The sequence below is a fragment of the Myiozetetes cayanensis genome, unplaced genomic scaffold, assembly GCF_022539395.1.
Source record: "Myiozetetes cayanensis isolate MyiCay16 unplaced genomic scaffold, myiCay2020 scf2-11, whole genome shotgun sequence".
Taxonomy (NCBI): Eukaryota; Metazoa; Chordata; class Aves; order Passeriformes; family Tyrannidae; genus Myiozetetes; species Myiozetetes cayanensis.
Window position 1 is genome coordinate 86,743,138 of NW_026087411.1, and position 23,419 is coordinate 86,766,556.

Consider the following 23,419-nt stretch of genomic DNA (forward strand, 5'->3'; position numbering starts at 1 on the left):
TCGTTCTGTTCCCGGGATGCCGGGTGGCGGGAGAGGCGCGGAGCCGCAGGACGCCGAAAGTGTCCCCCCTCCCCTCCCCCTGCCCTGCCCTTGGCCGCTGGCTCCACGGCAGCTGGAGCAAGTTCAGCTTTTCTTCTCCCACAGCACTGGGGCTTGGCTGCCCTTAAAGGAAATCCTCTCCTAACAACGTGTCAATGTTACATTCCTCCACAAAGCAACTTCTATTAGGGGGGCTGGGGAGCTTGGCACTGCCTCGCCACAGACTGAGAGCTTTGTGGCTATGCAAAAAACAAGGAGAGAGGGAACATTTCCTGCATTAAAATGCAATACCCAAGGCTCGATAATTTATCCCCCACGTCCCCTATTCCCGCATGGCAGCTCTGAAGGACCCTCTTGCACATAGGTTGCAGCCAAAGCCTCCCAGCTAGGTTCAACCCATGCCTTCCCTGCCTCGCAATCCCCTAATGTCCTTCCCAAAATCACCCTCCCCACCCCGACCTCCCCAAAATATCAGGCTAACACAAGAAGTATGTAGCAGAGGGCTGCCATATTAATTGCTGGACTCCTGTCTTCCCACCGTTCCACAGCCATCGCCTTTTTCCAGCAGGGACATGAAGCAGCTGCTGGGACAGAAGCAGCTGCTGGGAATGACACATCAACCCCCCCCTCCCCCTCCTCTCTAATACTGCAATGAGATTCTGAGCCTTCTCTGGGAGCCAAAGCTGCCTGGAGAACAGGTGCAGCAGCAGCCCCCAGCCCCTTTGCAGAGCTCCCAGCAGGTTAAACCAGCATGTCCTGCCTGCACAGTGTCTCACAACTCCAGGTATCTCAGGCAGAGGGTTCACCCTGAGGAATTGCATTTGCTTTTGGGTTGGTTTTAGGTGGTTGAGTTCTGGCCCAGTTGGGACCAGGTGACCTGAACATGGTAAATCTCTTGGTCTTTTGTCAGGTTGCCTGCATGCCTTTGGAAATGTTTTCCTTGCAAAGTCAAGGGATCATATCAAGAGGGCCAAGGTTTGTAGTTGGGTGGTTGCAGTAAAGAGGTGGTGAGAGGGAGAGGGATTCCTGGCTCACAACCTGTGGGAATTACTGTAAGTGAGGCCTTAAAACAGATGGATCTCACTTGTAAGGAGTTTCAACAGTGCTCAGCAGAACTATATGCTGAAGCCTAGACCAGTTTAGAAATGAAAATGCAGCCTTCCCTGCCTTGAGGGAGTGTGCATCTTCTCCAGCCCTTTTGCCTCGTCTAGAGGAGAGCCAGAGTGGAGAGCAGCTCAAATGAATGTGAGTATTAAGGAGCGCCAGCAGCTCGGGCTTACACACTGGCTTGGCATTCAGCCCCCCTCCAAGAAGCACCTACCTTCTTTTGGCGGCCTTTTGGCTTCTCTGGTGAGATTGCAGACCTGGGTGGTTTGCAGCTCCTGGGTCAGGCAGCCTTCTGTCTGCTCGTTGAGGGGCAGCACCACGTTATTGAGCAACACCAGGGACTGGTCGTCTATTCCCCATTCTCCCAAATGCTGAGGGCAGGTGCATTTTGTATACATCATCCCACAGGACTCAGTTCTCCCGTTCTCAGATTTCAAGCAGCTCTCCAACCAAGTGCATAACACATGGCACCCAAACTGGCTTGGGCTCACCTTGTTCAACACCAAAAATTCAAAGAAGGATTTTTGGTCTTCTTCTTTTTTGTGTAATCCCAGGAAGTTGATAGGATAGACGCGACGTATCTGAATAAAATTCTTATCATACTGCAGAAATACAAAAGCATTCTTGGAATTGCAGAGCTGCATTATAGAATGGTTATTCTTTAAAAGATCCTTTATTTTTTCATGGGAAAAATGATCAAACTGATAAGCCAAGAGGGAAAAGTTGGAGCATCTGAAGTCCTTTTTGGAAAATTTCAGGTAAATACTATATTTGGTTGGATCTGGATTTTCCAGCGTCCAAGTGCAGTTTGTGAAGTTTTTAGGAAACATTTCACTTACAGAATACGATCCATAAATGACCCCCTTCACCAACGTGGAACACCAGAAGTCTTGGGCAGCATTAAATCCAAACATAACCAGTAGATAGGTGGAAAATATATAAATCAGCAAATTACGAACAGCCTTCATCCTATGTCATTTGGCCTGCAGGAGATGAAATGAAATAAAAATGCAAGTAGAATTCTTCACGCATAGAAAACCAAACTCCTTCCAATATTCGAGCCAGCTGTTTTCAAGCTTGCAGTTAGAACCCCTTTCAGAAAGAAGGGCAGGTAATTTTTATTTTATAACGCAAGGGCCGGGGTTGCCGCTGTGTTCACAGCGCCATCATGTGGCCACCGCGACAGACACGTCTTCCACAGGCAAATTAAAACTCAACATCTATTAGATTATTAATAGGAATGTCCTCTCCTCTCTAGGATGTAGTCATCATGGCGTGGACTAGAACTGCTCAACTTAAGCAAAAGCCTAGATGCCTTACCCGACAGTCCAAGAGAGGGGAAATTTATTTATTTATTTCTTCAAAAAGTAAATAAGTAATCTGCTTTAGTCATATATGCACATGCAGATTATCACCAGAATAGAAAAAGAAAAACTGGTAGCATTTGTTGTTATACATTATTTTTCTATTAAGTCTGAGAAATAACTGAAGAATTACAGCCATAACTTAAAAATGCACAAATTACTATTTGTCACAGATGGAACATTATCTCCCGTATGCCTACATGCCTTCCCCCCGGCCACCTGGTATACAGAGATCTCTATAAAAAGGAAACTCAGGCAGCAAATACTGAGATTAATGTATTAATAAAATTTTGACACTACTGAAGAAAGAAAAAAAAAAAAGATTAAACTATTACTGGTCTGACACTACCACTAAATGACAGCTTTTTAAGATAATAGTTTCAATGGCTTCAACCTTTAAGGATATATAAAATAGTTTACAGTATTAGTATCTACAACCACCAGCTCTATATAGCTGGCAGTGCCACAGCAGGATCTCTGCACCTATTGGACTGCACTTGCCCTCTTATTACAAATATCTTGTACTGTCTGATTAGTTCCTGTGTTTTGCAGCCGTGTGCTTGAACAATGAAAGACATACTACATTTTCTCTGCTAGTATCTCCAAATAAAGCTGTCTTACTGCACCTGTCAACCCTCACAACCTCCGCATGCTCTGTTCTCATAACAGTGGCCTAGGTTAATACAGCAAACCGTAGTTATATTTATCTCTGTAACGATACCAAAAGAAATTCAAATTGACTGTTTTCAGCATTAACCTTTGAGAAGTTGCTTGTCTCTTACAAATGAGTAGCTTTTTGCTTTCTGCTCTAAAATGCAAGCAGAAAGCAGTGATACTAACCTAATTTCAAAACTCTCTAAATTGAGGTCTCTTCCACTGTTGCTCAGTAAGCAGAAGCAGACATACACATAGGCACCGTTACTGAGTTTTGATGTGTGTCTTTGCCTAGCTTTTCATCTCCTCACCAAACAGCAAGGCATCTTCTGTTTCCCATTGCGTAACACACAGCAAGTCACCGGATTAAGCTCCCTTGAAGAGATTTTCGTATCTCCTAGATTATAATGCAAACTCTGAATCCTGAAATGGGCAAAAAGCAGCACCAACTCTAACCCTCTTTATAGCAGAGGTTTAAAAAAAAAAAAAAAAAAAAAAAGCAGAGCTGCTGCTGGGTCTGTCCACAGAGTCAGATTTTCTCCTTTCTGAGCATCCATCTCAATGAATAACATGGTCCTCCTTCTCCAAATAGGGTTGGTATAGCATTTAAGGTTTTAAGAAACAGAAACTTATTGGGAATTCTGGAAACAATTTCCCCTTTGCTGAAGCACTTTGCAGGCAATGCAGTTCTGCGCAGTGTTATTCAGGATGGTGTAGGCGTTGAAAGCCAATGTGACAATAAGTGTCTAAATTAAGAATTCCACCCATGAAAAAGGATTAATTTTATAATCTGGAAAGCAGAAAGGGAGCTTATTTACTTTTCCGTATGAAAAGGAAAAAAAGCCTCTGACTTTTCCCATCCTATGTAATATCTGCACTAGAAAAATAAAGACGTCTGCAGTGCTAGGCTGTTTTCTATGAAGAAATGTAATCAGCCGTCATTTTAGTTGTGCATTTGTTCATACAAGGCTACAGAAACACAACAGTGGCTTATTCTCTCTCTCTGTGTGCATTACACACACACACATGCACAGAGACACACGAACTGAGTGTGCCGGCAGCATTTCAGTTAGTTTGCAATACAGCTAGATGTAGAATGAATCTGCTCACTAAAAGGATTGGACACTCAGATTAAAAAGATCTTTCTTGTCCATGGAGGAGGGGGTTAAAGAACGGCCACAGAGGTTTAAGGTTGCCCATTTGGGTAGGGGGAGAATCCTCTTCTGCTGAAAAGAAACGGGCGTTTAGTTTGGATATTCCCCAAACTGATTTTCTAGGTGACACTGTAGTTTAGCCGAACATAGACGGCGCCATCACTCCATTTATTTTTTTTTTCCCCAACAGAAGACCCACTGACTTCTCTTATTTTAACTTCCTATTAACCTAACATCCCCCCCCTCCCACCCTCCTCCCCCCAATCCAAATTACCCCAATCGTGCACAAACCTCAGGTTTACTCGGTCTCGCTGGAAATTACTCTCAGGGAAGCAGACCTGTCGCAAGACGGACTTCTCTAACTTTTAAACTGCAGCGCTGAAGTAAATGCGGAGATCATTTCGTATGTGCTGTCTCTCTCTCTCTCTCTCTCTCTATCCTTCAGCAACAGCCTGTCCCCCTCCTCCGCCGCCTCCTCCCCGGAATCCCAAGCTAAAAGCTCTCCAGTCGTAATCCCTGGAAATGGGAAATGGAAATGCCCCGGGCACCCTTACCTTCCACTCCGAAAGCTGTCAGGCTATTTCTCTAAAACACTACCACCACAGGCACACGTCCCAACAACAGTGATGGAGAGATTCCCCTTCTGACGGAAGCACCGTTTCCCATTTTTCCCGGCTCAGGTTCAAAACCAAGATTAAAAAAGCAGCAGAAGATAAAAAACGCAGCGAGAAAATCCCCGCACGCCACACGCACACCCCACCGAGGAAAAAAAGCAGCTTTGGCTCCGGATCCACCAAATCCAACCACATGAAGGGAAAAAAAAAAAAAAAAACCAACAACAAAAAAACAACCACCTCAAACCAGCGAGACTGCAGGGGAAAAAATGGAAGTGGCTGAGCAAGCGAAGGTTTTTTTTGTTTGTTTGCCTTTTTTTTTTTTTACTTGAAACAAAGTCCCAGCACAGCAGCCCGATGCTCGGCGATGCCAGGCAGTCGACGGTCTGAGAGAAGGACTAAGGCGCTAGTGCGGATTTGTTGGTGGGTTTTGTTGTTGTTGTTGTTGTTATTACTAATAGACTTATTCCTCCTTCCTCCCTCCTCCTCCTCCTCCCCCCCCCCAGGCACTAATGGCCGGACAGCGGCGGGGGGGTCCTTGGCTGCCGATGTCGGGGAGCGGTGCGAGCGCTGCCGGGCGCGCAGGGAGCACGGCGGGAGCGGGAGCGCGTCTGTGCCGCTGCGTGTGGCTCCGGGTGCGCGCCCGTGTGCGCGCCCGCGCGTGTGCGAGCGCCCGCCCGCCCCCGTGAGTGCCGGGCCGTGAGTGCGCGCGTGTGCGCGGCCCCCGCCGGGGTGTCTGCGTGCGCGCCCCTGCGCCCCGCTCCGCGCGTGTCCGCGCTGTGCGCGCGTGTGCGCGGCCCCGACACCGACCCCGGCGGGCGGGCCCGCGGTGCGTTCCGCGCGGCCCCGGTGCGCGGCCCCGAGCGCGCCCCAGAAAGGCTGCTGGCCGCGCAGGGAGGGGGGTGTTCTGTGCGCCGTGCCCAGCGCTGGGGCAGCGCCTCGGCGCAGGAAAAACCCACGGGCGGGGAGCGAGGGAAACGGGGACGCCGGGGCGGGAAGCCCGTGCTTGATCTCCCTCCTCTTGTTTTTATTTCCAAAGCACAACACCCCCACACACCCCCGCCGCAGCCCCAGGAGCTGCCGGCTCGGCCCCGCGATGCAGATTAACTGATACAGGGCTCCCGGGATAAACCCGCTCAAATTGCCGCCCGCCTTTGACTTGAAACAATAGCAATTTCCTCAGAGCGGCTGCAATTAACGCCGTGTTTGTTCCCTGGCAGAGATAAGGCTGTGCCCGATTCCGGCCGCATCCATCGCCTGGCTGCCGCCGGCCGCCCTCCGCACGGGAGGGCTGGGGAAGCCGATGGGTTTCCCGGAGCGGTGCCCAGTGCCGGGTGCCTGGCGCGGGAGAGCGGAGTTTGAGAGGCGACAGCGGCTCAAGTGCTCCCGTTATCGGCGTGTGGGGTCCGACAGACGGGGGAGGTTCGTGGAAAGAGCCGTGCCACAAGGAGGGCATCCTCCCCACCCCTTTTTTTTTTTTTTTTTTTTTTTTAATTGTTATTTTGCTACAGCTGAATAGGGTTGGATACGCTTTTTTTTTTTTTCCCCTCCCCTCAGGCTATGTCCCTCCCGTTCCTCAGGGCAGGTTGGGTTATTCTCTGGCCCTTCCCGCTGGCGTGAGATATTGGGGCAGTCTACACGACAACAGATATCCGGCGTGAAAATTAGGAGATGACATTTTAATAAATGCTGCTGTCAGTCAGCAGCTCTCAGCCTGGCTGCCGTGCACTCCACTGCTGCCATTCTGCACAGAGTACAAGGCCCTGCTGAGGCTATGGGGCAGTACTGCCCCTCCACACCTTCAAAGTTCATATGTAACGTGGCTACACGACCTCCCACCCACACTGAAAATGAAAGTTTAAACTTCTGGAAAACTTCCAAACCAATCAGTCCTTAGAGTAGACTGTTTTCTCCCCTACAACCCCGTTCTAGACTCTGCAAGGTGTGAATTCCAGTAATACAGAGCTTTTATGATTACAATTACACGCTGCACAAATTCTGATCAGAGGTATTGCTGGTCACAAACCACTTGACCAAAGTAAACGAAAGCACAGTTATAGCTTTTTACTGTATTTTCCATAGGTACAAGCTGTAAACCACATCCCTCATAGCTTTTACAATTGCAAATACTTTATGTCGCTGTTGTCAAAATAAAACAAAAAATATCTGACCAAGGACGCTGTGGGAGATACGCAGGATCTATGCCCAGCAAATGCAATGCAATGAAAAGTGAACTGTTACTGGCTTAGAGATAATCATATTCTCTCAGAATCAGTGACATTCCATACTGGGTGACATTCCATGTGGGTGATCATCATGTTGCTTGAAATACTTCAAGGGAATTTTGGTCCGTTGACAGGGCGATATGAGGAGAACAAATCAGAGGTGTACATACAATGCATTTAAATAGCATTTAAATGCATTTATTTAAATATTTTTTTCATGTCCTCTATATTAGATGAAGAACTGGGGGGTAAGTCACAAAAAAACCTTCCTGAATGAACTGTTTCACCTGTTCCTATAGCATTGGCAAGTTGTAGCTCCTTTAATTGGGAGTGGAAATGAGAAAATAATAAGTGCACAATGTATGGTAAACTACAGTCTTTAGAAATCTCCTAGATTTTCCAACGTGGTGATTAATTTGCACTTTTCAGTTTTGTGAAGACATGGCGATGCTGGAGAGGAATCTGGGAGGGAAGACTCCTTAGACTCTCTGTCTACAAATTGAAGGAAAGGGTGGAAGTTGCACAAACCATTCTTAGGTTAATGATGGGAGCTGAAGAACAGAGGGATGGGATGGGATGGGATGGGATGGGATGGGATGGGAGCCCTCTGCAGATTGTAAAGCACACTTTACAAGATTTGCTGCAATTAGACTTGAACAATGCGGGTTTTAATGACTGAAACTAACTAAAATAAGCTATACCATTTTTCTAAGTATACAAATATCCATGATCCACTTGCAGGTGCCTTTCTTCTTGAACTGAGGCCAACTTGAGAAATAATTTTGTTTGCCAGGTGTCATGCAGCTTTTGTGATAAGAAAAACCTGGCATTTTGATAGTCTAGAAGTGAGATTCAGGATATGTTTAAGTTTGCAAAATATAAATAAATATAAATGGGACAGTATGTTTGTTTAATTTGGGCATGCAGATCATTTGTGTTTGGAATGGTACTGTTTGGTATGTACATTTATTCCCAAACTACAGTCTGAACGGCACATATAAAGTGAACCTATACACATAATCTGGAAATATTGAGTAGATCCATCTTGTTTGAGTACCTCTATTAAAACCTAGGAATAATGTATTAATGTAATCCCACACTGTTTCATGGGAGGGCTGTCAGCCCTGCATGGTACACGTGGTACCATCTGTACTACAGAGTATCAAGGCACTGAAAGAAGTGTTATGTCACTCAGTAGTAGTGTGGTAGGGATAGGCACAACATAGTGAAGGCTAAATTTATAGTGCTGCTTTCTAGACTCAGTGCAATTGTTTCAGCAAGATTGGGCTTGATCCAAACTAGGAAAGAGAGAGGAAAGTAATATTTTTAAGTAATCTCTGTATTAGTGAGAAAAATGAGGCTTATCCATTTTAATATGTTGGATGGAATAAATTAAAGAATATGTTTAGTTCTTTGTTGATTGGTTGAGTTTGGGTTTTTTTCCAATCTGCAGTAGCACTTTGAGATCTTTGATATCTTGGTGACAACAGCTAGATGATTTCAGATCAGATTTTAGTGAACACAGCATGAAATTCAACACAGTTGGAATTGGAATTATAATTGTAATTCACTGTCATTTTGGGGATAAATTTTAAAAGGAAGACCACAATTTAAAGCAAGAGGCTTTGGAGAATGGTCTGTTCTCTCATTTCATCACCTGTCACTCTTAGGGGCCTCTTTTCAAGTCAAGGTCACTGTTGCAGCCTTCAGTGTCACTCCTTTGAACAAGTAAGACAGTCTATCTCCAATACTGAAGGCACACATTTAAAAAAAAAATCCTCATAGAAGGGTTTTTCAACAAAGACTTTAATCTTTGTTCTTAATTCTTTATTATTATCATCATGTGTAACTGACTCCAGTGTCACAGACACTTAGATAGGTCCTTCTGTGTGTACAATAAACTTGCTATAGAGTCAACTTACAGGTAAGAGTTGAGGAATATTTTCGCTGAGCCTTTTAGCTTATATAGAAGTGGTCTGTTCCCCAAATCTCACTTTATTCAGATAGGCAGGACCCTTCCAAATCCCCTTTGGCAAGACTAGACTTTCTACTCTGTGTTACAGATTCTACTGCATTACACCAAACTGTATTTCCCTGTTATAAGTCAGGGAAAATTTTAAATCCAAAACTGGTGTGACCGTCTCAAGAGAAATGTTATTTAATTTAGTCTGAAGTGAAGAAATAAAATGGAAGACACTGGCTATATTACAGGTATTATATAATACAATAAATACCTAAATATGAAATGGAGAAAAACATTTTGTTGCTCTAACAGGGTGAGATTAAGTGTAAATTGGAAATAATTTCATTCGTATGTTTTCTGGTTGAGGATGCTACAAATTATTAAGAAATATTCTATTTCCCTTTTGTGTTCAGATTCTAAGTGAATTTCACCATTATTAGTTTTGTCTTTGTTATTAGGAGGAAAGATTAATTTAATAAATAATAGATTATGTTCTACCTTGTCAATTTTAAATATATTTTGAAAGACTATATAACTCAATTTCATTTACTTAGAGGTGATTTGTATAGTCATAGATAACTAATTAATAATACAGCACCAGTAGATGGTGCTCAAGAATATATGCCGTAACTGAGGGGTAGGGGTGAATAATATTTGAAAAATTTCAGAAAAAAATCTGATTTTCTTTTTAGAATTTGATTTTTTATCAGAAAATAATTTCACCGTCAGAATTCAAACTTTGGTTGCTGGCAATTTGCAAGTTAAAAAGGTCAGTGATTTGCTTGCTTGTTCTTTGTTTTCATTCTTTGTATGGCTCCTTCAGCAAAGGTTTCAAGAAGAACTTTTAAATTTTGCTACTAGCCTTAAAGATGGTAATGTTATTATTCAGTCACAATAACTGGGCTACAAGCAGTGAATTTTGTGCACTAGGTAACTCTGAGAATATGGACAGAAGGGATCTGAATCACACATCAGGCCTGTTCAGCATCCTGCCTCAGACAGTGGCCTTTGAAGACTCCTGAGGAATGTGCAGAAAACCCAGAATATTACTATTTTTGACAATCTGACTTCATGAAATCTCACCTAGTCTCCAGTATGCAGAGATCTATTTAAGTCCTCAAATAAATTGAAGTTCCCCTGCAATACTTGTTTAGCTAATTTGGCTCCATACATTCTTGTTTTCCACATAAACACCTAATTGTTTTCAATCTTACTTTTTTTTTCTATCTCAACATTACCAAATAATGAGTCCCACAGCATAAATACTATGTAAAAACGGATGGTATCACCTCTGTTAAGTTTGCTACCTTTTGATTTAATGATGTGTCACCACATTCTTCTGCTAAGGCAGAGAGAAGTGAGATTCTGGCTTACTTCTAGCAATTATGTCCCATATTTTTGTCGTGCCTCTGTTTAATATCCTTTTAAGATATCTAAATCTGTTTCCACAAAAACATGCTTCTATAATTCTTCTCGCTTTTCTCTTAAACACTCCCCAGTTTTCTATCTTTCTGAGATGTGGAAACCAGTACTGCACACAGCACTTCAGATGTGGCTGCAGCACTGATTTATGTAACATTGTTTTTCATTATCACCTCAGTCCTGTTCTTGATTAATTTTAATATCTTGCTTCTTCTGAGAGCTGCTACACTGAACAGAGGTCTTCAGTTAGCTATGTCTATTCTTTGTATCAGTCTCCTGTGAGAAACTTGGTTAAACCAGTTTAAACAAATTATGTCTGTTGGGTCTCCTCTGACCACTACGGCAGTTTACTGATGTGTTAAAAGCATTCTAACTGATGAGTGAGGTGTCATCTTCCTTTGTACAGATCTACAATCTCATGGTCTTCTGAATATTTTCTTATTTTTAATTTACCAGGTACAGATTTAAGATTTATGAATCTTTAATTCTCTGAATCATCCTAAATTCCTTTTATGATATATGTGAAACATTTGCTACTCTGTTATCTTCCAGTAAAGAAGTTGTTTTTAATAAGAGATTGCATAGCTCAACTACTCCTTTTCAGGATTTTTAGTCTTGGTGGCTTCCTGCTTTTCAAATGATTGATTTGTTCCAGCACCTCTTCATCTGATAGTACCTAATTTTTATTACCCAAGAGTAGATATCTTCCTAAAATCTTCTGTTGTGAAGACTGATGCAAATAATTCTTCTATGTTCCTAGCAACATCCTTCTCTTCTTTAATTGCTGTCTTTATTCTGTGAAGTTCCCAGAAGACATAGTAACTCTTAAAAGTTTCTCACTTTTGATATATTTAAGGGGGTTCTTTTAGTTTGTTTTTATGTTTATATTTTCTATGCTTTGTAGCAGTTACCTTTGCTATTAATTTTTCCTTTTTTCTCTTTACTATTATAACCTCTGATTATTTCCATCATTTTCTAAAAGCTACTTTTTCAGATTTTACAATTCCCTGCTTATCTTAAGCAGCATCTCAAATCCTTTCATTGCACTTCGCTGGTTTGCAACTTACCTTCCTTGTTTATTTCCTCCCCTCCCCATATGTGCATTTATCAGTGGAAATATTCTTGGTTTGGGGAGCAGCACGAATGCCACATCTCAGGATACTAGAGCTGTTTTTTTTAACTAACATGCATTCTATTGAAGATCTCTGTCCAAAGGTTAGTGTTGTGACATTTTTTATATATCTTGTCTCTTTTTAGATGCATTTAACCTCATTATTTTATGACCACTTTCCATTTTATTTTGGATATCCATAATCCTTGACTTCTTTCTGCTTATTGTTATTGAAGTCTAAAAGTATATCTAAACTCTCTTTTACTGAGGGTTTCCAGCTTATCAAGCTGAGCTGGTTGATTTAAGGCTGTCTTATATCTTCCAAGGTGACACTCATTTCTCAGAATAATTTTCTTTCAATTGTTCGAGAAACTGTATTTGTAAACTTTGCCTGTTTTGTTTCTAACTGGGCAGTAAAGGACTTATTATGATCCTGTTTTGTTACATTTTCTTGCTTTTTATGTTTTTTGATGCTGTAATCTTAGTATCCTAGCTGTGACCTGTATTCTTTGACACGTCCTCCTGTGCCCTGGGCTTCCATTCTGAAGTACAGGCCTCTTCACTTTAAGGGTTTTTTTCACACGACAATTTATTGAATCTTTTCATGTACTGAGCAAAATTCCTTACAGAACTGGCTCATTCTGTCATTCTGGGATAGTTTATAATAAGGCACTGTTGTTTTTTTCAAAATTGTTAAGTATTTATCCAGTAATTTTCCTATGTTACTACGCTTCCATTGTGACAACAGCATAAAGCCTTCTTGCTATTGGAAACCCCTTTATTTTGCTTATTTTGCTTTTAAGTTGTAGTTTCACATAAATAATTGAAGTTTTTTATTTTGACCAGATGTCATTGTATGGCACATTTCCTGGAATTGTGCTTCTTCGGTTGCATTTTAAATGGATACTCAGAAGTACTTGTACTACCAGTTACACTCGTAGTTGATTTGGTGTTCTTTTGCTCTGTTTATTAGATGATCAGAAATTTTTTTCTAGTCCTTCAAACTATGAAATCAGTATTTTCAATACTTTATATCTTGGATATATAATGGTTATTATTTGAAAACAAACTTGTCACTATTTCGTGTATGCATGTAGTGTGGTGGTGAGACTCTAACTAGTTGTACTGTTGTATGACTGTGAAGCTAAGAGAAACTCATTGCAGTCCCTACACGAGGGCTATATCATAAACTTTACAAAATTAATTGGAGAATATTTATGCAAAGATCAAAATAAAAAATAGGGCCACTGTTTTCATGTTAATTATCTAAATGCACTGAAATCCTCTTTATACTGGAAGGAGTACAAATATTTTAAAAATGCCCTTTCATCTCTGATGTTATTAATCTACTCTAAAATATTGCCTAGTCATTAATCAAATTGATCTGTGATAAATACAAAAAACCCACCCCTGTGTCTTTTTTGCTTGCTCTACTAAAATGAAGGAAATTCAGAGTTAATACTGAATATTTCTTTAATAACCTTCATTTTCCTTATGTAGGCTGGGGAAGAGTGATTTTGTGTACTTTGTATGTTGTTAAGATCACTAATCGCAGAGTGCAGTGTTGAAAGATGCTGTTTTCTGTTGAGCTTTTCCTTCCATTAGTGAAAAAGAAGGACTGATAATCATGTTTAGAGTTTAACTTTTTTCTGTAAGAGTTTAGAGTTTAAAATTGTGGTGGTTTAACCCCAGCTGGCAACTAAGCCCCACACAGCCGCTCACTCACTCCTGCCTCAGCCATATTGGGGGAAGAATCGGTAGAGTAAAAGTTAGAGAAAGCTCATGGGTTGATATAAAGGCAATTTAATAGATAAAGCAAAAACTGCACACACAAGGAAAGCAAAAGCAGGGATTCATTCACTGCAGACAGGTGTTCAGCTGTGCCCAGGAGAGTGGGGCTCCGTTAGGTGTAATGATTGCCTGGAAAGATAAACGCCATCACTCCAAATGTTCCCCCCTCCTTCTTCTTCCCCCAGCTTAATACACTGGGCATGACCCCACATGGTATGGAATGTCCCTTTGATCATTTGGGGTCAGCTGCCCCAGCAGCGTTCCCCCAGCTCCTTGTGCACACCCAGCCTCCTCGCTGCTGGGGTGGGGTGAGGAGAGTTTAAAACCTGCAGTTTCTCCTTCTCATAAGTTGCTAAGCCAGCAAAAAGGATAGCAGTATTTGGTTAGGGCTAACAACAATTTTTTTTATTCCTCTTAGGCCTCATTCAGGGACTCAGTCCACAATGTCTATTCAGCATGAAATACAGAAAAAATTTTGTAAACTAGGATCAAAATTCAAGTGACTCTTTATTCCCTTATGTCTTTGGTTCTAGTATGGGGAAGTAAAAAGGGTATGGCATTAATGCTTTACTGCTGCTGACAAAATACTTCCTTTTTAAAAGAAAGTTTCTATGAACCTGATTTGACAGGAGGATTCTGAAATGTGTATCCCAGCATCAGGAAATGGTAGTTTGAAACTAATTTTTGGAAAGTTTCAGGAAGGTCTCTTGCAGTAGTATCCCAAGTTATCTGGGGCTTTAGGTTGCCCCCCACTAAGCATGATGACTTCCTGAGGCACATAACTCCTCCCAAGAACCATAATGTAAGGAAAGGCTTCATCATAGCTCAGACTTCCAAATTCCATGCTAAGGAAGAGAAGTTGAAGTCTCACCATAGTTCTCCCCTGCATGCTTATTTGATCCAAATGCACACATTTTTATAAAAAATAAATTAATACACTGAATGTTTGAGGACAGTATTTTTTTAAACACCCAATATTTCCATGGAAAGACCATTCAAGGTTTGGCTGAGTCAACCAGGAAGCTTCACCCTGGGAAGGAAAAAAGGACACTTTGTGAGACTATGATACAACAAACTCAAAAAGTGGCAAGGGAAGATAGGCTGGGGATTGATTATTCACTGTCTAGTAGCAGGCATCATAAAAAAGTGGAAGGAGTCATGCTCAAAACAGAAGACGTGGTTGTCGTGCAACAAGCAACTGACCTTTGAAACTTCTTGCCAAAGGATGTTATAGATAATAAAAAATATATATAAATAAATACAAATTTTCATAGACTCAGGGTCAGACTGGACAAACATATGAAAGAGAGATCCGATGATGGCAGTGGTGATGGGGTTGTCAATATATGTGCAAAGTCATATCTGCTTCAGGAATTTCCCTGAGATGAAAATAACGGTAGATTAAGAATGTAGTAGGGGAGATGCATGTTCTTCCTTCAGGATTTATTTACAGTGACTTCTGAAACAGAATATGGAGCTGCATAAAACTTTAGTTTGCTCTAGTGTGAATGTTTTCATCTCCGCTCTTTTTGGATATCTTAAGATTGACAGAGAGGTAGATTTTCAGATGTGCAGGTCATGGAATCAGTTGGAATTTGGAATCAAACACTGGACATTAATGTTCAGAATGTCAAGACGTCAGTATTTCAGTTTTAAAACATTGGCTGAGTACCTATAATTGCTAAAGTGAGTGATCACATTTAAAAATTTGAGGGTATAGTCAAGACTTAGATCAAATTGAGACCAGGGAAGAAATTCTCAGTTTATTTTTTCTCTATCTGACCACCATTACTTTTGTAAATGTAATAATGAAATGTGAACACAATATATAATTAACATTATTTTTATTTCCCCCTATGTTTTAAAAGAGGATGAAGCTATGTCCTGTTCTAAAATTGTTCTAAAAATCTGATTGAACGTGGCAGAGGTTATCTTCAGCTAAATAAATGCTTTAAAATTTGGAATAAATGTATATAGGTCAGAGTGACATGCTTTATAGTTTTGGAAGAGGATACTTGAAAGAAGAAAAAAAATATACTCTCTTGACCCAATCACTTCCTTGGCTGCTTGGTGGGCATCCAGAGTACATTGCTTTGTTGAAACAATTTGTTTATCAGTTTATTTATATGTCAGGCACATTTTTGACATGACATTGTAAAAATTATTATAATATCTGAAAAAGGGAAATCATCACACAATGATAACCAAAAGCATGAATGTCAGAGCTGCTTACTGACATGGCTAGGACTTCTCATCTAAATGTCAATAAGGGATGCATAGTCCACAATTCTACAAAGAGGTACTGTGAAGCTCAATTACTTGGGTAATGTGAATGTATCATTCAAAGTTTAAGAAATGCAGATTTTTGGATGTGTTGAAGTATGTGTTTCAGGTCACTGTATCAGTCTTCCAGCATGGAATTTTTGAGGAATAGCTGAGTTTACTTAATATTCAAAAGAAATATAAAACCTGAGTTAGAGACTTGCATGCTGGCAGTAGCTCAGCTCATATCAGTGGCCTTGTATCAGTGTAAAAACATATGTGAGAACAGAATCATGCCCTTGATATGTACTGCGTGCTCAAACCAAAGAGTGAGAGGAGAGGAACACGTTTATATTACCAAAGGGCAAAATATTTTGTGAAAACGTGAGGTATTAATGTAGAGAGCTGCAGGTGGCTGTCATCATTCTGAAGAGACGCATTTTGACTACACTATCCAAAATATGAGAGATTGCAAGAAAAGGAGTTCCCAAATTGTCAGGGTCCAGAAAAGAGTATTAGAAGGGAGGGTATTTTATTGTTGTTTTGGGGTTTTTTGAAGATGAAAAATTATGTTTGGATGAGTGAATGAAATTGCAGAAATGCACTAATTTATATAGCTATCTACCCCTGGATCAAAAAATGACAATAAATAAAGGGAATTAATCCCAATACAGAATATAGCAACTATACTAAATGTATTATATCTACTGCTAAGAGTCATAGGTTTTTGTGTTTCATAAATTCTGGCAACATTCTTGGTCTTCTCCTGCAAATAATGGTTGATTGCACTGAAATATTTTTTCCCCTCTATTTCTCCCTTTCTTTCCCTCTTGCACTTTTCTTCCTTCCTTCCTGTATGCGCATTTGAATCTCTTATTTCACCATTGTTAATCAGTGGATCCTAGACCTTCTACTGAAGTTATATAACTAAAAATTGCTGGTGAATGATTTATTGTTCTGTTCTGGATGAACACTGCTGACTGTTATCACAGTAAATGTAAGTGGTGTCACTGAAGTCAGCAGATCTATGCTGAATTAATCAGTATGGATTCTGATCCTAAGAGTCATAATTGATAAAGTCGCATGTCTGCTTGCAACAAATTCCTGAAAGGATGGCTCAGTACAGGTTCCTTCAAACTGACTTAACTGTACATTTTGTTTGCTTTAGAGGGTGTCAGGTTCAGACAGAACAACTCAGATTCAAAATTTACTCGGTCTTGCTCTCTGTGACATGATAGCTTACCAGGGTTAGAATTTAAATTTAATGACATTTTGAATTTCCAGTGTATAGATATCTGATTGATTATCTGATCTCCTATCTCAGATTTTCCAGTGGTACCTGTACCACAACATGACCTTTTTCACTGGCAAGTGCATCTTATTTATTGATTTACTGCCTGAGTGTATACGTATGATTTCCTAATATAGGTGTCTATGAAGAGAGTATAAGATTTTTGAATCTGCACGAGCATTTTTTAGCTCTTACAAGCTCATACCTTAGCTACTCATGAATACATGGGCTTTTGTGCATAAGGAAGTCAACATTCGTATATGTATAGGAATGCATATAATGCCTGTATGTCATGTATAAATACATGTAGGCAAGTGAATTCTTGTTTTCTATGTCAGGAAGAAATTGGGTTGTGAATGTCTGTATCTCATGAGAACATGAAATCAGAGGCTATACACTGATATAAAAAAACTTATTTATAATATTGTTCTTCATAAACTTTATTTCTTAGTATGGAATTTTTGTCTGAGCCTTATTTTTTGTGCATCATACTTAGGCTTTTAAAAATAAGTAGGTTACCATGCAAAAAGGAAGCCAACAAATGTAGATAGTTTCAAACACTACACCGTGCTGTATGTTCAAAAGTGACATGGAGTTGAAAAAAATCAGTAGCCTGTTTTCTGTAAAATGCTTAGATAGGATAATATTTCTATTTTTTACCCATTTAAATATGTGAAAAGGACTGAGAAATATATAATGATGAAACTACTAAAACATGATATTCAAATACACTGACAAGAAGCTGTTCTAATCTCTTCCTTTCTTTTATATGCCTCTACTGGCTTCTTCTCTCAGTGTATTTCATACAATCCTTTCATCCCATTTACAGAGCCTTGCCTAATCTTTTCTCTTATAGAGTTCTTTCACTCATTTTCCACTCTCAACCATGTATTTCTTCTCTTCCATGTATTCAGCATTTCTTCTCATGCTTCTATTCCTCCTGTGGTACTGGCTTCTCATAAGCATCTCTATTGTTAGAATATCTTCCATGTTCTAATTTTACACTCTATTATTTCTCCTTGAATTCTATTCTCACAGTATTGTTTCAGCTTTGTGGAAATACAGATAGAAGATGAAGGATTTTGTTTGTTTAAACGGTAACTTTCTTAAGTTACCTGAAGATATCTGACAGTGAAGAACAAGATTCCTTCCTTGACTGTTTCTACAAGATGTGAGTATTTCTCAGTCCCTTTCTCCCAGTATTCCTCAGAAAACTGGCCCATCAATGGGATATATATCAGAAATAATCTACCCAATTTTGGGCAGATTGCTAAAACACAGACAGATAGAAGACGTCTTAAATGTAGATGTCCATACCTGGGCTGCTCAGTCTCCTGGTACGATCAACAAATAGAAACAGCTGATTCTATAATATTTTTCATTTAGTCTTGCTGTAGATCTCAGAAATAAGTTAGATGATTCACATGCTGATAGCTGCTCTTTTCCCTGTTCAGATGTAAATGTCTGAAATTATGTGAAATTAATCTTGTTTCTGCTGTCTCTTACAGTAGATAGTGGGGTGATAAAAGTAATTCTCTGTTTGGCTCCCCAGTTTCTTTGGGTATCCTCTTCCCTATGTGTCTTTTTGTTTATAATTTGAAAGGAAGTCATACCTTTTATACAATTTCTCTGCTAGAGACCTGACATTTGTAACAAGACATACTTAAGTTGTGCCTTTGAGCCTGTTGAAGAAGGTCTCTGATGCGAGATCCAGTCCTGTCAGTCTGTGAGAGAGGAAAAATCCTCCCAAGACCTAGTAAGCCATCAGAAAAATGTCCACATCTGTCTCCATATCTTGTCCTTTTAACAGCATCGTTTTCCTGACCCTGTTTCCATCTTCTCTTTCCACCCTGTATCTCTTGGTGTTTCCAGTGGCCCCACACCAGGCTGGGGTAGGACATCACTGCAGCAGTTGGGTCATGCTCCTGTGCCCTCCTGCAAAATGCTGAGTGTGTGAGGGCAGGCTGAGTGCTCTGACTCCTCCTGCTTCATGCTTCATGCCTGGCAGAAACCCCAGGGAATGCTGAAGCTCAGGCAGAATCTCTGTTGCTGCAGTGATTGCAACCCCCTTCCTCCAGCAAGGCAATGGTATGTGGCTGAAAACCTCCACCCAGTCCCTGTAGGTAGCTGCTGTCAGCCATAGGCTTGACACAGTATAGGCAAGCCCAGCCTGTGCTTTGGATCCTCCATGCCTGGAAACAATCTGCCACTGTTGCTCTGCCCATAAATTACCAAAAATGAAAAGTATGAATGACTGATCATTTGATCACATGCCTGTGAAGAGGAGTTTCTTATGATTTGAGGTGAGTCTTTACGAATACTCCTGAATTCAGGAGGTATGTGGACACCTCTAGTCAGGAAACCACATACCTTGTTCATGTGAAGTGTTCTGATACCTACCCTCCCAAATGTTGCTGGAGAAGGACTTCCAGGAGTCAATGTCTGTTTTTTTCCTGCTGGACTATTAAAAAACTTGATGATATTCTGAGTTCACTCTCTTCTCTCTGCTTGTCTTAATTAATGCAGCACTCTTCTATCTTTCCTTTCTTTGAGTTACTGTCTTCCAACATGTCTTAACAAGTTTCTTTTAAGGTATGAACCCTTTGAGGCCAGGGACATGTCTTGTTAAAATTTGAGAAGTGGTGTAGAAGCAATTTTTACCATGCTAGAATAAAATTTAAAAAAATTCATGAGATGTAATAAAACTCTGCATTCACATACATAGTCACAGTTGGAAACGTCCGTTTGAGAGCAGAACAAACTGATACTTGCAGAATAAGGGGCATAGACTGCAAAGGTCTGTTCTGCTAACTACACAGTTTATAATTAGTAATAATCTGCATACTTTATATGTAACTTACAGAAAGGAGAAAATTCACCCTAAATTTTTTGTTTAGTTGGTTGGTTTGTTTTTGTTTAAAAAGTTTAGTTTATAATACAATAATGAGTACTGGTATAAATGGTGTATTGATTAATTAACACTTTGTGATTTGAAATTTGCACATTTTTCTTCAATCTGATCTTTATTCTACAAAACTCCATTGAGCAATTAACTTTAATATAGTAACTGCTACTAAGCACTTAGAAATAAGGATGTAGGTGGCGTGTCTTGTGAGGTGCCAACTGGCATTAATTATGAGGTTGAACTTTCGCACTAAAGTCCTACTACCTCGGTGATTTTAATATAGAAGCCATGTCCCTTATGAAAACATATTTTTAAAAATGTTCATAGATATTGTTCTTCCTGTTGTATTTTTGGACACAGGATGCTAATTAGAAAACTTTAAAATTGTACTTGTTGCAAAGAAAAAGGAATAGAGGTGCTTCATACATAAGAAATCTCAACTGTTTCTATAGGCTCAAAATTAAAATAATTGTAAAGCTCAGTTATTAATCACATACATTTATTAACAATAAAATTGCTAATACTTCTATTACTCAGCCATTTGATGAAGCAGAGGAGGGATTAGGTGCTCATGCACTTTGTTGCTTTAAAGAATGTTATAGTGTGCTCCAGTACACTTAAGTTCAATTTTTCATGAAGTATTTATTTTTGCCAGACTAGATTTTAATACATGTATCATAAAACCATAGAATAGTTAGGGTTTTATAGGACCTTAAAGATCATCTAGTTCCAACCCGTCTACCATGGGTATGGAACCTTCCATTAGACCAGTTTGCACAGAGCCCCATCCAGCCTGGCCTTGAACACTTCCAGGTATGGGGAATTCACAGCATTCTCTAGTAAACGGTTCCAGTGCCTCACCACCCTGGGTAAAGAATTTCTTTCTTATATCTAATCTAAATCTGTGTTCCTTCAGCTTAAGGCCATTACCCCTCGTCCTATCACATGTGCTTGTGGAAAGTTCCTCTCCAATGCCCTTGTAAGCCCCCTTTAGGTACTGAAAGGCTATTCTAAGGTCTCCCCAGAGTCTTTTCTCCAGGGTGAACAACCCAACTCTCTCAGTCTTTCTTCATAGAAAAGGTGTTCCAGCTCTGTCATCAACTTAGTGGCTCTCCTCTGGATTCTTTCCAACAGGTTAACATCTTTCTTTGTCATGTTAAAGGAAAGCATTTTCCACAGTTTTATATTAACTTATTGCTTTGTAAGTTGAAGCACTTGCTCACTTGCTATTTATTCCAGCTGGTTGGTAGTAAGGTAAAAATAAATGTAAAATCTGAGTTTGGAATAAAGAGAGGGCAGTGGAACATACACAGTTTTTATATGTTTCTTGACAAATCAGATGGAGAAATAAGTCAAGAGAGAAATGATCATGATTGCCTGAAATGGGAAGGGAAATGGAGTAGTTAAAAAAATATTTCACCTAAGATTTATTTTTCTCCCAATAACATTTTGCCCTTGAGAAGAGAACGTTGTGCATTCAGCTCATGCCACAAAATTCAAAGGTATTGTCCTTCACTGGTTGATTGGACAGTCACTGCTTGACTAAGCCATTTGTTTGACAATGGACAAACAAATTGTTGACCATTGGACTAACGGAGTTCCTGTAGTAAAAGGCATACAAGGCAAAACAGCACAGGTATCTTTAATCAGAAATACAAGTAAGGAAATTGCTGTAGTGTGTTTTACAATAACAGTTTATAATGCCCCAATGAAGACACAAACTTTTTAAAGAATTGAGTCTACTTATTTAAATTGTCTGGAAAGCACTGGATTAGCATTCTTGGCAACTACTTATGTTTACCCTACTCTGGTCATGGAAGTGTTTGACTCCTTAAGTATTCCTTGCAGATGCAAATGCACTGTCATATTACAGTGTTCCTCTCTTTAGCATTTTCAAATGCAGTGTCAAAGATATGAGTGTAGGGAATATGTACAGGGAAAAGAAGACTCTTAGAAAATTGTGCAAGAGCAGGATTTTGGCCACTGTACTGTAGGACCCCCCCTCTTTCCCTTCCCACTCAACAAAGCATCCAGGCCATCTTCCGGGACAACAGCCAGGTTCCTCTTCCAGACTTTTCTGCCCTGGATGCTTTTATTGTTTATGTTTCTATAGCATGGAGGAAAAAATTGAAAGGCTTTGCCTCAACTCTATGTGTCTTCCATCTAACATGACTCTAAGGAATGGGAACTGACAAGAATTGGTTTTGGACTCAAGAATATCACAGTTAGTCTGAAACCACCTGTATCGACCTAGTCAGTAGGTAACCAAGATGTTTGTGGATTGCATTCTGTCTCGAGTACACATCTGAGACACACACTTTTGCAGAATTGACTTAGACCAATATCAAAGTGAATTGCTGAGAGGCCCAGCCCTATGATGAGTGAGGAGCTAACTTACAGGCTACAATGTGAGGTAAGAACCACAAATACAGGAAAAGAACTTTAAACACAAGGGAAGGACTTTTTTGTTTGCTTGTGTTTCTTTCCTTAAAGAAAGTAGGCTGCCCTCTGCAGTTTTCTTTTTGTGTAAAAACCTGAATGGACAAATCTTGCCTTGATTTGCAGCATTACCTTGAGGAGCAGATTGGTTATGACATTCTCTTGTTGATTCTCTATAAGTGTAGGACCATATGCTATGGTTACAGATTAATTCAAGGGATTTCAAGCAAGAAGCCTGTCCCTTGATTATGCTGACTTTCTTTCAATCTTTATCTTCCCTACTGACTCAGCAGTCAGTGCTCACTTAGGAGATGAAACTGGGTAGGTCAATAGAGTCCTCTGCATGATGCCTTGAGCAGCTGCTGTGAAGAAGCACAGGACACTGAGGAGCTGGAGACTAGGTCCCAGTAGCTCTTTGGCCATGAGGTCCCTGAGTGAAAACAGTGAAGGTATTTCACTGTACTATATTTCAAATCCCTTGAAAAAAAAATGTACAGATTACTGTCTCCTAAACTGACACCATGAAGGAATGCCTTCATTCAAATCTTTTGCTTCCTACATACCTAGAACTGTATGTGCACACACTTTATTCACATGACCCCAAAGAAGACTTTCTTCCTCATAATTTTTTCCTCTGCAGGGTGCATGATGTGTCTTTGGGTACCTGTAGATTGAGCAGCTTCCTAGTCATGACTCAAAGGAGATAGTGTGCCTTAGTCATTAAACATGGGAGAGTGGAAGTTGAGATGCTGTGTTCAAGAGTTCAGGTGAGATGAATCTACAGTCTGTAGATAGAGCATATCTTCAGTTTCAGATATCACCACCAACAGGAAGACAGTGGGAAGGGGCAGGCAAATGTCACCATTCCAGGTTTCTTCCTCTGTTTCCAAGTTGCTTCAAAGATGCTAGTACAAAATTAAATAGTGTCTCCCCTGCAGTGATACAGGGTAGATCTGTCAGATACATCCCAGAACAGGTTTTTACAGGCATACTGTGAGAGCTTGTGGGAGTGGTGTGATGTCTGAAGACTCCTTGTTTGCTCTATTCTGTGGATGTGCCTGGGATAGGCTTGTATGAT

General features: G+C 40.4%; 1 protein-coding gene and 1 long non-coding RNA gene across 15 annotated transcripts in view; one reads left to right on the forward strand and one right to left on the reverse strand.

Annotated features, from left to right (window-relative positions):
* The window catches only part of ADGRB3 (adhesion G protein-coupled receptor B3), a 453,017-nt gene extending 447,943 nt beyond the window's left edge, over window positions 1-5,074 (reverse strand). For 4 of the 10 annotated variants that reach the window (XM_050316308.1, XM_050316309.1, XM_050316310.1 and 1 more), the window contains exons 1-2: window positions 4,873-5,066; window positions 1,361-2,129 (exon numbers count right to left, since the gene is read on the reverse strand). In XM_050316308.1, the coding sequence (XP_050172265.1) occupies window positions 1,361-2,114 (754 nt within the window). In that variant the 5' untranslated portion in view covers window positions 2,115-2,129; window positions 4,873-5,066. Of the gene's footprint in view, window positions 1-1,360; window positions 2,130-3,350; window positions 3,553-4,609; window positions 4,740-4,872 lie in introns of those variants that run through there. The other 6 variants (XM_050316306.1, XM_050316311.1, XM_050316301.1 and 3 more) reach the window with 6 other exon arrangements.
* A 126-nt stretch (window positions 5,075-5,200) lies between these two features.
* LOC126640496 (uncharacterized) overlaps window positions 5,201-23,419 on the forward strand; it is a 63,814-nt gene continuing 45,595 nt past the window's right edge. For all 5 annotated transcript variants that reach the window (XR_007629073.1, XR_007629075.1, XR_007629077.1 and 2 more), the window contains exons 1-2: window positions 5,201-5,355; window positions 18,036-18,168. This is a non-coding gene — a long non-coding RNA (uncharacterized LOC126640496). The remainder of the gene's footprint in view (window positions 5,356-18,035; window positions 18,169-23,419) is intronic.